This window comes from Manihot esculenta, chromosome 1, assembly GCF_001659605.2.
Source record: "Manihot esculenta cultivar AM560-2 chromosome 1, M.esculenta_v8, whole genome shotgun sequence".
In the NCBI taxonomy this organism is placed as follows: Eukaryota; Viridiplantae; Streptophyta; class Magnoliopsida; order Malpighiales; family Euphorbiaceae; genus Manihot; species Manihot esculenta.
The window spans coordinates 29,013,764-29,028,890 of NC_035161.2; the positions used below are offsets into that span (position 1 = coordinate 29,013,764).

At 34.9% G+C, this 15,127-nt stretch overlaps 1 protein-coding gene across 3 annotated transcripts in view; it reads right to left on the reverse strand.

Annotated features, from left to right (window-relative positions):
• The window catches only part of LOC110629722, a 48,051-nt gene that overhangs the window by 13,133 nt on the left and 19,791 nt on the right, over window positions 1-15,127 (reverse strand). For all 3 annotated transcript variants that reach the window (XM_021776818.2, XM_021776825.2, XM_043956634.1), the window contains 13 exons: window positions 13,202-13,339; window positions 12,856-13,095; window positions 12,435-12,562; window positions 12,037-12,160; window positions 8,775-8,936; window positions 8,509-8,656; window positions 8,312-8,412; window positions 7,325-7,477; window positions 6,002-6,049; window positions 5,592-5,699; window positions 5,328-5,402; window positions 2,685-2,735; window positions 76-219 (listed from right to left, as the gene is read on the reverse strand). In XM_021776818.2, the coding sequence (XP_021632510.1) occupies window positions 76-219; window positions 2,685-2,735; window positions 5,328-5,402; window positions 5,592-5,699; window positions 6,002-6,049; window positions 7,325-7,477; window positions 8,312-8,412; window positions 8,509-8,656; window positions 8,775-8,936; window positions 12,037-12,160; window positions 12,435-12,562; window positions 12,856-13,095; window positions 13,202-13,339 (1,620 nt within the window). The remainder of the gene's footprint in view (window positions 1-75; window positions 220-2,684; window positions 2,736-5,327; window positions 5,403-5,591; window positions 5,700-6,001; window positions 6,050-7,324; window positions 7,478-8,311; window positions 8,413-8,508; window positions 8,657-8,774; window positions 8,937-12,036; window positions 12,161-12,434; window positions 12,563-12,855; window positions 13,096-13,201; window positions 13,340-15,127) is intronic.

The window sequence follows — 15,127 nt, forward strand, 5'->3', positions numbered from 1 at the left end:
AGACAGCAGACATTTATTATGCATAGACAGCAATAGAGTTTATATTGATGAAAAAATGCATCTAACAATCAGGACCTGAGTAAAACCCCGTAAGCTGTGGTGATGTGAGGTTAACAATGGAACTACAGGAGGAAGTAATTCATCCAAATGCCTGGCTTGAAATTCTTCAGATGCATGAAGGATAATATTAGCTGCTATAAACACATAGGAAGAAAGAGCCTGCATTTGACATATTAATTAACATAAGATCTCGTGAACCATAGTAAATGGCATCGAGTAGTCATCAACTCATTCACAAAATAAAACTCATTAACAAGATATTGAATGCATCAAATTAAATCCACCGCAAATTGCTGGCAAATTAGTTACAAAAATATTAAAATACCACACATCCTTTATCATTCCATGAAGTCCTCTCATGTAGCACCAACTCAAATTGAAGAGAAAATTAAATTACAAACAACAACAATAACAACAATTAAACCTAATTCCAACTAGTTAGTCAGCTATATATGTGGATACTTTTTCACTATAGAGCATTTTCATCCTACTTTTGTCCAGGTCATTTTAGGTACCTCCACTCATTCCACCATTGATATATCATACTTTTGCACTGGGACATTTGATACTCTATATTACATTGCCAAACCATCTAAATTGACTCTCTAATCTTTTCTACTATTATCAATTACCTTGTTCCCCAACAACCACTTTAGCACTCATATTTTTTTGTCATACTTATATTGTGGGTATACTGTAACTTGGATGCGCAATATGCACTCCCATAAAACGAATTAGTCTTGAACACAATTTTGTAGAACTTACCTTTGAACTTGTCAAGAATCATAAGATTGTGTAGCACACCAGTTGCACTCTTCCATCTCAACCATCTTGTTTTGATTCTGTGTTATGTTCTCAAATTTACTTTGTTCTTTTAAATAGAAAACCTAAATACTTAAATTAGTGCATTTTGACATCAAAATTCATCCAATTGGATCTCACCTCCATTTTCTAAAAGAGCTAAACTTACAATGTGTATATTCTATTTTACTTCTACTTAGCCTAAAACTCTTAATCTCAAGTGTCCTCCACAACTCCAGGTCAACTCCACTAATTTCATCAACTAAGATAACATCATCTACAAATAACATACACCATGAGATATCGTCTTGATTACGATTGGTTAGCACATTCATAACTAACATAAACAAGTATATAGACTCAAAAGTCTATTAAAATAATTGTTATAAGAAACTCATATGTATTTATTATCATTGTTTTTACAAAAATTTGTGCCTCAAACCAAAAATTAATTTGTTCATTTCTTTTCACCTTCTCCATTCCTCTCTCCCCTATCCCAATTCCTGCTCCTGTTAATCACTTTTCCCACCCTTGTTCCCTCTCTCCCTTTCACCTTATATTGCACCAATGACAATTTTATTGCAAAAAAAAAAGTCGTGTACTTGTTCTACTCAGCATGGAGGCAAGACCACATACTAAGCTCCAAATGAAGAGTCCAAATGCCTTGGAAAACAAATGCAAGCCTTTTGCTAGGACCATGTGGACATCATTGTCAACTTTCATGAACATCTAGATATAGCAATTATGGGTTCTCAAATTTGCTATCCTGCTTGAACGCTTGGCATACTAGGGCCAGAACATTTGGAGCTGATGGTGGTGGAGATGGTGGAATGTGCATCTCAACCGCTTCATTCCCCTTCTCCTTATTCTTGTGTTTCTAACACAACATTATGTTATGTATCAGTCTTGTAATAGAATATCAGCACCATGCATTCGCAATGGATGATAAAGAAATAGATCCAAAAATTACCATGTCATTTCAAAGGATCCCCTAACTGCCACATCACTATCTCTAGAGGTATGCATGTTCAAACCATAGCGATATATCAATTTCCTCCTTTCAAAACACAAGGCCACATCACTTTCTTTTTTTCTTTCATTCTTTCTTTTCTGCCTATTTTTTTCGTTTTCCTCATAATGATAAAACCTCCTCAGTTTTGGGCTAAGCACTCAACAAATTAACCACAATATCTAGAAGCAACAATAAGATGTTCCAAGTTAAGGATAACTTGAAAATACATGAGATCTGTTGCTCTAACTCTTTACTTTATTCCAGAGTACCTCTGTTGACACATATTGGACACTTAAAATGGAAGTTGATACTTAGATATAATCCTCCTAGGTAGAAGGGGAAAAAATTACAAAAAAAGGCTCAGAGAGAAATAGCATACTCATATCACATGAATATTTATCAACAGTGATATCCAGTGAGCAACATGAGGTATGGGCTTAAGGTTGTAGGCTTGTATTTGCAAAAAGAAAGTGTGGTTTGGTAGATTATTCTCATTGTCATTCCAAATTCTTATGTCCAATGGATTAGATGATCAGGAAAGCCAGCAAGTGTGGGTTCTCATTAATAGATTAGAGACAAAGAAATTATACAAAGGTATGTGTTATCTGATCTTGTGGACAATTTCATATTGAAACAAAACTAAGCATCAAAGAGAAACTTATACTGCATAAGTGCTTCAACGAGAAAAAAGTGATTCCAGGATGGACAATCAAGTAAAAAGAATATAATCTTGGATTACAAGTGATATCACCTACAAATGTCCAACTATAATCAGGGATTAAATGGAGAGAATTTACCATATAACATTTACCTGTGGCCTCATGTCATAATCTCTTAATATAGGAACCAATTGTACCCCAACCTGAAATAAGAATAAAGCAAATAAACTGGTAAAAACAGATTATAAATGATCAAATAATGAATAACTACTCAAAAAAAAAAAATTCCAGCAAGCATTACCCCCAAGTATGATTATGAATGTAAAGCATGCTAATCATAACATAGCATTAGTACGTGATAATTGCAAAACATATATCTCACCTTTTCAAATCACCACAAATGGCCTCTATTCACATAGTTTAAGAGTCATAAATCATGTTGCAATTGCAATGACCACAGTCGAACAGTTTAAGTTTGAAATGTAGCTGCAAATTTGCAGTGCTAAACTTATATAGGCATTGTGGGTAGCTATACATGCAACTTCCTGGGTATTATGGTCTATTACATAGCTTAGGTTGCTACAGTAAACACAATTGAGATGTTCTTTTTTTTTGTTGTTGTTGGTATAATTGCATTCGATCTCTTTGCATTCTACCTTCCAGTTTAGGTGCACATTTTCACAAAGTAATACTGGAACCATCATTTTTTTCTCAGTAAGACAGCACTGCAATCTAATTTGAAGTTCACAGAGCGGTCACTATAGCTGGTAAACTGATGATGCCCCTGTAAAGCTGTTACTATAGACCTTTTTTTCTCATACAGACATTTCCAGAAACTTGATCCCCTCCAAAAGTAGCTTCCCTTGTTTCAATTGTTTAGGAAGCTTCTAAATAGGCTTATAGCAGATTTTCAAATTCAATAATACAGTCCAAAACTCCAATTAGCTATTCTTAGCAGTAAAAGCAATGGTCACATTGTTTCATAACCAGGGGAAGAAATATCTAAAGGGAAGTACTACGTGATTTGAACCGAAATAATTGCCAAAACCAATTTAATCGGTCATTCGATTCAGTTTATAGAGTAAATTGGATTGGTTTAGTTAGGCATTGGAGAATACAATTTTGGTAAAACTGAAAATAACCACTATTCTCAATACACTGCATTTTTTTTTTCATTTAAGCTTTAGGGTTATGATATTTATTCCCCATTCCCTTGTTCTCCGCATCAGTCACGTTGCATTTCCCCTCATTTCTATCCTCAAATCCTTCTCCCTCAATCCCTCAGCCCCTCTCGCCTCTCTCTCGTCTCATCATCGTGATGTCATCCAAGGTCCTCATAGCCAGTGCTGTTTGTTGAAGGTCAAGATTGAGGATGAGGTGAAGTCATCCAAGTTCTTCTTATTCCAATAATTGGTTTATTCTATATTTGCAATAGATGTAGTTAATTTCAATTTAAATATTGGAGATTTGCAAAGATATAATTTAGTTTTAGTTTAGAGATTTGGAGATTTAAGTACTGATGATCAACCTGGAGACGTGAGCGCAGAGCTACCTTCATGGTCTTGTGAGGAAAATGGTCCCAAAAGCAGCATCGTCTCTCAATCTCAGTCCTTACCTATTGATGTTTGTCTATCACTCTTTGTTATGTCCTTACCTATAGATGTTAATCTTTTGTACCAGGTAGTGGATGAGCATGCAGTCATGGACAATGGATTAACACAGAACCATAAACATGGGCATTTTGTTAATTTTTCATTAATTGACCTACTGCTGAACGTGGAATATAATGAACATTGTGTTAATTTTTTGTTAATTTTTCATTAATGCTTGTATTTGCTGACCTTGGACTGTGAATAGATGTTGTTCATGTTGCATAATCTAGAGTACTTTTATCTGGGTTCAGCAATTGCCGCTGAAAGTGGAAGAATTGTTGTGGTTTTTTTGGTTCTTGCTCTGGCCCTTCGTTTTTGTTTTGATATTGAATTTTGAACCAATGAACCAAACCAAATCAAACTGAAAATCACTAGTTTGATCCAATTCAGTTTTCTGATGTTTTGATTCAGTTCAGTTGTCATAATTTGTAGATTTTGGTTTTTGGTTTATTCATTTCGGAATGGAACCGTCTGATCACACTCCTAGAATATCAAACAACATCTCCACACTTTCTTCTCTCTAGAAAGTATGCTTTAAATTTCTCCATACCTGGAATGCATCCTGAGAAATAGCTAGGAAGTTACCAGCGTGAGACTTTGCAGAAAACCTAAACATGCATAGCTTGCCTTTTTCTTCAGCATTCAATTGTCAAAAAGGATCAATTCCTCTTCCTGTCCAATTAAATCAATTATAGATGCCAATTTCCTATGTTCTGGTTTCCATCTCATGCTTGCTCCGTTTTGTATATCTTGCATTTTCCATTTTTTTCTCTTTCAAGCAATTAACAAAAAAAAACAAAATCGGTAGAAAAAGGGGGAGAAAGGAAGAAGAATAAGAAGAAATATAAAAGGAGCGGGTTATACAGTGTTGCTGATTGGGGAAAAAAAAAAGATGATGCACACCTCACAGGCCTATTCCACTCAAGTTCTTACTTATAGGTCATCTACATCGTAGATTCTTAGGATCTCTGCTGCATGCTTTCTCCACATAACATCTGTCCCTTTGTGACAGAATAAGGAGAAGCAAATGAAATTTTAAGGAAAAAAACAAAAAGGCAGGCTGGATTTGCCCATATAATCCAATGAATGAAAGCACAAAGAGACTGAATTTTCTCTAAACTAATTAACCAAATAAATTCTCACCAATGAAGGAAACTTCAAGTAAATATTAATTGCAAAAGTCTCCAAGTATTGCCGAACAGCAGGCAAGTTGTTTCTCTGCAATAAGACAAAGCAAAAAAACACAATGGTTAATGCATAATTTCTGCCTAAAATAAAGCCTGTCTAGCAATACGTTGGAAGCATGCAGAAATTCTCAGTAACAAAATGAAATTTCACAATTTTGTAATATAGAAATTTATTGTGGAAGAGAATAGCAGATGTGATATGCAGTTTAGCAACACTTACATAAAGGGCTATGTGCAAGCTGCTTGTCACTCTCCCAACTATATCATCATCAACAAATCTAGACAAAACACATATCATTTGCCAAGCACGTACTTTTCGCCTATGGATCTGTTGTAGACATCAGTGATCAGTATAACAATAAAAGCATGGACCTAGTGAGGAGAGTACTGGAAAAATTTTGAACTTTCTAATCATTCAAACTATTCACAACTGTTCTAGAGTTATTTGTGGTTTTAATAAAGCAAGCAAATTCATGATAAATTGCAGTAATTGTATTCCAGCACTAAGAATCATAATTAACCACTAACTATTTATTTGCTTTTACCACAGTAGCTTCTATTTTAAATAAATTCCGGTTTTTCATGTTTCTGAGCTTCCAACTATGAACCAAAAACCGTATCATTACTCACCCCACTGTACTTTTTGTATAACTCCTTTGCAAGATCCTTGTCATTTACCTGCATTAACAGTTTATGCTGTCAAGACTATTACACATTACAATTACATAATGAAACACAAAATATTCCTATATGAAGGAAACAGATATGCACCGCTTGACCAATCTAAAGAATTCGCTGTTTATCTGAAAGTATATCATTTACAAAGTGTTATGACATGAATTCTGACAATTTTGGGCTAAAAAATGCCAAGAAAACCCAAGGATATAAGAAACAAAGTTTTGGGCTCTTATCAAGAAACAAAACTAACAAAAAACAAAGTAACAAGTAAAATACTTCTGCAAATGCCGCACCATCAGCAACACATTTCTATACTATGGCGCTTGCAAAACCAATACTGATGCAGCACCAATGCATGTAGCTTAGTAGAGAACAAGGCTATTAACCTTTAAGTTGTTAATTTGAGCTCCCAAGAGACTCATTTATTTCATGTATTTTGTTCAAGCATCACCAATTTGGAGAGAATAAATTGAAGTAATGGTCCAAGCTTACATTAACCATAAACTTTTATTCCCTCTATATAATCTACACGTTGCAATAGACCTTTAATTAAAACTTGCATAATACAGTTTTTGACAGGTTTAAAGTTTAAAACCACCTTTAATTTTGTACAAAGATTATATATCCCCTTCAGGGACAAGGATCCATATCAATAAAACATATTATCAGGCTCTTTACCTTCAAGTTTAAGCTTTTTATAATGATGATTTTAACTAAGGTGTCAAAACCTCAATGGCCATTTAGTCCATAGTGCAAATATTGGCCATCCCATTCCTATCAATAAATGTCAACAAAACTTGGAGGTAGGAACCAACCCCAATTTGGGGATTAAAGCATAGTTAAATTAAGATGTGTGTGTACTTGCCCACAACCATATGCATCCTGGGACACGTTAGAGAATAATTCCTCTTCTAAGCCCCAACTTACTACTTGAGCTTTTTAGGTTTGAGTGGATTTCTAAGTATCATCATAGGACAGTCCAACTAACATCAGTTGATTGAAAACCCAGCATCGGTCTGATACAGTCACTAATGCAAGACAAAAGGCATATTTCAAATTGCATATCTATTGCATGTTATAAATTTCAACATAAGACTAAGAAGAATGCATATTTACAATTTAAAAGCGCTCCATAAACATATGAAAGGCATCTAATCAGGATCCAAAAACAAAAATATCTAAACACAAATCCAACATTATGAGGCACCTTTTCTTCAAAAACATTAAGTTACCAAGTTCATCCTCTGTATTATGATAAAGATTTCTAATCAGTACCACTGATTCAAGAAGCTCTAGCAGAAACAGTTTGCCGGATTCAAGAGCAGCACAGCAATCTCCATTTTCATTTCGTGACCCCACCAAATCAGACAGCTTGTAGAATAGAACAGCAACAGAGACACGTGCATACAATTCTGTATTAATAAATGCCTATGAGAAAAGTCACGAGTTAGAAAGTAACATAATATAGCAATTTTGAGAGGCACTTGGTATGAATCATGATCATCATGAGCAAATTATTACCATATTGAAGTGAAAATGTTTCCCAGCCTACCAGCTCAATCTCTAAGAGAGTAGTCAACTTCAAGGCGTATAAACAACATAGTACGGAAACAGGGATACTCAAGCTTAATGATTCCTCAACAGATATCTATCCCTATATGCCTTTCACAAGCTTAAAAAATGACAAAGCAAAGTATAACCTTCATTCACATCACTATTTGCATCACAAGTACTAGACAAGAGATTTGATTTCTGATGCAGCTTCTAGTCATGCTAACAAATTCTTGAATCCGTTAGCATCTACATTCTACAACTAAGTTATCAGAAAAGCTTATTTGTCAGGGTTTATGAAGATTGGATTGCTTTGAGGTAAGATCATGGTTTCCTCTTAGGCTCATTATCGCACAAAACAGATTTTTGTCCATTATATATTGAAGCGTTTCACTACTAACTAATTGATTTTAATATCATTCATGTAGGTGAATAAACGTAGTTATTATTATTACTATTATTATTATTATTATTAAAGTAATATTGTCCACTATGAAACATTTACTTATCCCTATGAAGTATGAACAGAGTAATGGACAAAAGCAAGTTGCTTCCAGAATCCAGATAACTTTTCCCTTAGACATCCTCATCCAAGAATAACCATAATATGATTTTCTGGCACAAATTATTAATTAATTAATATTAAAATTGAATTCTTCACTAAATAAAACATCATGCAAGATAAAGAAAATGACAAATTGGACAGCTTACTTCAGTCAGTTCAGGATCAGGGCTTTTAGCCAATAATGAAACTTCGGTCCTTGCATCACGATTTTCAGCCAATTCAGCTTCAAAATCCTCATCAAATGCAACTGTTGGAAAAAATCTCAAAATCAAATGCATTTCTATATATAAGGAAAATAAAACTAATCAAGGTATGATACAAAGAACAGAAGCATGTTACACACCGGAACCATAAAGTGTAAGCAGCTTTAGTCCTTTTATGTAATATTTAATTATCCTTGGATGTGAAAGACACAGCCCTGTTAAATGCAATGCCGTAAGACGAATTGTACGAGGACTTTTTGTACCTTCCTCGAGAATGTTTTCAACAAACTGCAACAGTGATATCGACAGATAACAAATACAGTTAGCTATCCTCATAAGGTGGACCAGATATAGTCACAACACAAGGGAAATTGTTAAACACATTCACACATGAGGAATTGCATACCCACTTAAGAGGTCCAGGTTCATCGTCAATTAAATGCATCCCCTCATCAGCAAACACACAAGTGTGCAAGACAGACGATAAAAGTGCAGCAATAGACACAACCCTCCGCTTGCTGTTGTTGACATGCAATATCCAAGAGGAACGAACCAAACGCCACATCATCTACATTAGAATTGAGCTTTTTTTTTAAATTATATTGAACTTTCTTCTTTGAGCAATAGAAAACATCCAACAAAAAGTAATATACAAAATTTATGGCCCAATAGAGAATCAGGGAAACTTCATTATCTCTTCTGTTTCTGACAATTTACTAAGACTTCATCAATAATACATGAGTACTACCAAACTGTGACTATATGTTGGCCTTACATAGCAAAATTAAATCACAATAGACATTTTATAAGGAAACAGGAATAAATGCAGGCTCACAGAGAAGTGAAAGGACTCATCATATAAATGCATTAAAACTACATATGAAAATTGAATTTGCAGATAATTTTTCATGTTTGGTATACTATATTAGTATTTAGCACTCAATTGCACGCAACTGAACAAGTAATTTAGAAGCAACAAAGAACCAATCCAAGACTAGGCTCCTGAAAATCCCTTCATATCATGGTCTCAAATGATGGCTACCACATAAAATAACAGCAGTTATTAAAGGAATTTGAGTGTCCTGTTACTGTGATGTTACTTATACAAAGTAGGAAAAAAATGCATCAGTACTGCCCATTATCATGTTATTACCAATACAATAACAGCTGCAACCGTCATACAAGCATAAAAAAAAGGAGCTCTCTCTCTTTTTCATTCCCCAGAGCCCCCACTTCTCCAGTAACTGTTCCTTGTGTATTTCTTTGGCCTTCTTCACACTAAATTCCTCGAAAACCTTGCTACTAGAAATTTTGACTTGATTACTTTTCATAACAGGGGAAAACTCCCAAACTCAATGTCAAGACCCCCAATGCCTTGTACTCTTGTTGACACTCTTTAATTGGTAGTAAGCTTAGATCTCTGATCTCAATTTTGTTTTGTGCTACTTACTAAAGTTGATCAAAATAATAACTATAAATCATATGGATTCAATGTCTGCATTTGATGTATTTTGTTATGTGCCCTGACTAGAATTGTGCCATGGCTCGCTGGACCAGAAAATCTTCTTCAGCATTGGCAATTGGCAGAGTTTCCCTTGTTGGTGTTTCAGCCTTTCCTTGAATGACCTACGGTGAATGAGAATGGAAGCTCTATGGGGAGAGCCTTGACCATTTAGAATTCGCAAAAAGTTTCTGCTTGTTGTATTCATGAATGCATTCTCCTTTTATTAGATTACATGACTACATGTGGAAATAAATTCCCAAAAAAGCCCAAATTCGAGGCCTTGATCAAGGCTACTAAAATCAAGATAATATCTTAATTTGATATTGTCTATGAAATCTTCAATTAATAGTTATTGATGCCATTTTGGTTGTCATTTCCTTCTTTCTGCTGCCCATGTCTTGCATAAGCCTTGCAATGAATGTGTCTCTAGTGTATCGTATTGATTCATCAGTTATATTACTCAATCCCTATTTGTCTAAGAATTTGTAAAACAGAAAATGCATAAAGACAGGCTGTAACCTTTAATGGCTCCATTTCTATTAAAGCAACCACAATGTCTATCATTGCCATGACTGCAACTTAAATCTATGTTTTATATGTATGCCAAATGCATCATGAGAGAGAGAGAGAGAAAGAGAGAGAGAGAGAGAATAAAACGAGGGACAGTGTTTTAGTCTAATAAGCTTTTGTAGTTTTAAGTATCGTGGTATTCAATTGCTCATTCCATCAATGTTGATACAAATTATATAACCATATTGAATTCCACAAAATGAAAATCAAGAAATTGAACTGAAAACCACACCACCTCAAATTCCAACAAACAAAATAGGTATGCAGTTACAAATGAATATTGCAGGATTCCTCTTGGTTCAAAAAACTGAGTAACTAATATTTGCCACAAATAATAAACTCTACTCCTCTCCACCAAAACAACCCCCAGTTACTGAAGATTCCCATATTCACGAGGCACTATATTGTTAAAAGACCAACTTAAGTATGGCCTTATTTGGCACAAGTGCCTCCTCATCTGCTGGCTTAAACTTTTAAATCAAATACCACAACATATTATGAAAGCCTGCCAAAATTGTACTTGTTTTGTTCTTATACTCACCTCATTTGCAGGCCCTTCATCACAAGTATTGGTTCAGTATAAAGTTTACTATGATCTTATATAGTGTCATTGTGGAGCCCTCCACACATTGTTATCAAGGTGAGAGGCAACACTAAGGCCACAGGGTCCCTATCACCTTAGACGAGAGGCGAGGCGACCCTTTTTAAAAAAGACGACAAAGCCAAAATTTCGTTTTATATTTTAAATATACATATATATACATATAAACACTTCAATGAACACCCATATTTAAAGGAAAAATTACATGTTCAAATGAAATATAAATATTATTTGAAAGAGAGAAATTTAAAAAAAAAAAAGGGAAAAGAAATAGAGGATTTGTTGTTGTGCCAGATCTAGCAAAGAAAGAAGAGAGGATGAGAAAGAGAAGGAAAAAGGAGAAGAGGAGAGAAAAATTAAAAAAAGAAGACGTGCTGCTATGCAGATACAGTAGAGAGAGAAGAAAGGAGAAAGAAGAAGAAGAAGAAGAAGAAGAAGAGAGAAAGGAGGAGAGACATACCTGGTTGATGGTATTTGGAGAAAAAGGAGTAAGAAATTTGCATTTTAGTTGCTGTGGAAGTGTTATCTGCTATTTGAAAGAGATGGAACTTGGAAGAGACTAGAATTTCTCTTTTGTTGTTTAAAAGCTTTTTTTTTTTTTTTAAAAAGGCTTGCTTCAGTGAGGCGTCGCCTCTAACGCCTCTCGCCTGGCACCTTTGTGGACTGAGACATCGCCTTTGTGCAGGCGCCTCGCCTCAGTCAAGCAAGGCCAGGGGGTGATGCCTCACCTCGCCTCTCACCTTGCCTTTTATCACCCTTAACAACACTGCCTCCACATAATCTTTCAGTTTGGATGCTCTAACATATCCTATTTCATTTCCCTTAAAAGCATTTAAGCAAACATTACTTCCAGCGAGCATTATGGAGTGAACCGAATATCATTGGCAACAACAGTTCATGATCATTTAATACCTTGCATCAGGCAAGCTAATTCTGATAACTAAAACCCACAAAGGCTTTGTAAACAAACACATACAGACAAAAGAATAGTACCTGGGCATCCACACCATTGCATGAGGAAACAAGTGAACCTGACTTTCCAGCGGCCAAAAGGCTCAAGGTCAATCTTATGGATCTCAACATTGGCAAAACAGAACCTTCCCCAGCATTCTCGAGGCTGAAAATCATTCGGGATAAAGTTTACAACGAATAAGAATCTATTTCAGTATTCTGTTATCGTAAAAGTAGAATCAACTACAGGTCCAATTTGGAAGCCTGGGTGTATCAAAATACTTTGCAGGCCCAAGAGATTTCAAGCATTGGTGCAAATCATAGAAAAGGTGTCAAGCACAGCCTACTAAATAACCATCACAAGCATAAGAAATTTGCAGCCAAATAATGAAAATGAAAACAAGCTCAAGAAAATCACTACTAGCGGTGAGTCATCTTACCTCTCAACAAGATCACTAAAAACGCATCTGACTGCTGCATCTGAGAACAATGATCTATTATTCTCTAAAAGAATCCCATTCTCAAGAGCATAGCAAGGGATAGACAGCAGAGATTCCAGGCAACGCCACTGTATCAGTAATGACATGTCAGTCGGGAATTCGTCGTCATCATTTATAAACATTCATATCACATTAATGGCATTGCTATTTATTAAGAATATCACTCATGCCAGTGCAACAATGGATAATAATCAGAAGCTATACATAAGAACACATTTATCCAGTGTAAACATATTTCACATAAGCAACTCCTTTATCCAGTTACCAAGATAAAGGTCAATGAAACAACTTAGGGGACTACCAAAATGATTCAAGTACCGATAACAATTTGAAAATGGAAGAAGAGAATCATGTTGATCACCTTCCAATTCAGCAGAACTGCCCTTCTTGTCCGCACCAGTACTCCAACTGCAAGAAGATTGTTGATATTTTGAAGGAAAGAGAGAAGCAAAGGATCTAACCAAGCCTTGCCTTCTGCAGAAGATGATGATTTGTCATTTTCTCTAATAGGATCCAAATCTAGAGGAGAGAATGTGGATACTAGTGCTCTCAGAATGGGAGCTAATGCTTCATATGCTGCTACAAAAACTTCTGCTCCACTCTGATTTGGCACACTTGGATCAATCAGTGGAAGTAAATCAAAATGCAAAAGAACTGATTAACCTGCCAATATTTTAGTAAGTAAAGACGATTAAATCAGAACGCACCTCAGAATCAGAGAATGAAGATGAAACAGTCTTCCAAAAGAATTTCCACATAAACGTCCTGGCAAACTTGAGCTGAACATCACTTTTAAACTGTGCACACCATGATGTGATAGATGCAACTGCTCGAGTTGATGTTATCTTCAATTAAAGCATAATTGTTAATGGACACGCAATTGATAAACAGCAGCCCAACAGAAATACAACCATGGCAAGAATGAATGAACCCCATGCGGGAACGCACATCTTAAATCTTAATGTTTGAAAATTACACACAGTCAAACAAACAAATCCAACAAATGTGTGGAACTGTACAGCCATCAGACTAGCAGCCAATCTTCACAAAGATTAGTTTACCAAACATAAAATTCAAAGACAATCCCAACAAAATGCCTATGATGGAGGGAAAACTTGAGATGCTGAGCTGATGACAATCCACACAAGGTTCAAGATCTATTCCAGCCAACAGTGGCAGTTCATTGATAACTGATTTGGCCTAAAATGCAATAAACATAAAACATGCACAACTAAAGAAGCTTTTTTATAAAATAATATGTTAACTCAGTGGCAAATTTGCAAAGTATATGATTAAAGAAAAGCAAAAATAACTACCATCACATATTTATAAAAAAAAAAATGATAGGAAAAGAAATTTATAAGATAAATTATGAAGAATCCAGAAGAAATTTTTATAAACAATACAGAAAAAGTTTAATAAGTTAAACTTTTAAAGGTTGTTTAAATGGAGCTATAAAAAGGGAAAGGATAATGGAAATGGATAAAAGTTATCTCCTCTTTTGATGTTAAAGAGTGGAAACAAAAGTATAAGAGGGATTAGCTATACCCACAAACTCCGCTTTGCTTTCACTTCAAAATTGCCTTTCTTTATGATCAACAATAACTTTTTAGTGACAAAAATCTACCATTGATAAAATAATAGATCCTCTTAAATATCCATTGTAATAGCACCAAACCGTACTACCATTCACTTGTGTCTATAACTCTATATTTCAATTTTCAATTCAATCTTCTCTTAATTTGCAGCTATTCTTCAGCATTGGCTCCAGACCCAAGGAAAAAAATTGTTTTTCTTCTTTCTGTCTCTCTTCTCTTGCAAAAAATAGTAAATGTAGCTTATATCTTCATTCTCCACATATTTTTTTGGGTCAAAATCCTGGTTATGCTACTAGAATTGTTGATATTGACAACTATACCTAAAATGATGTTTGCTGTTAGTATGTGATCGAACATAATTCTCATGAAGTGTTTATAGATATGGAATACTTAATATTGTTTCTTATCATTTCAAGGCATCCAAACCTAAAAAACTGTCTCAGTGCAACCTTTCCTTTCTTTTGCTATCCTCTCCTTCTAATGCAGTTAAAATTCCAAACAGAACACTACAGTAAATTTACCAAATAATATGGAAAATGAATATCAAAATTTCCAGCTATTCCCATGCAACAATACACATGGTGTGTTAACTATGAAATGGTAGAAAACTGCCCATAACATGGTTTTTAAAAAATGGCCGTTACGTAACATTACATCCGTTATGTAATGGATTTTGTGGGGCCATTACCCATTACCCCATTATTCAACAGCCCCCTAGTTGCAGGCATTACAACCGTTTCGTAATGGCAACGGTCGTTACTGACCGCAAAGTAATAGTAACAGCCATTACCAATAATTGAAATTTTTTTATATCCTTCCTCTTCTGCTCCTATTCTCATTCTTATTAGTTTCCACACTTTCCGACAGCTTCAAAGGCAACATTTTTCAAGTTTTCTCTTTTTTTTTTCTCTTTCAAATTCCAATATTCCCTACGTATTTCTCATACAAGCTTAGATCAATCATAAACTATTGCATTTCCAAGCTTATTTCTTCTGAAAGATTAGTTAAATTTTCTGTATCTTAGATTTAGTTGCT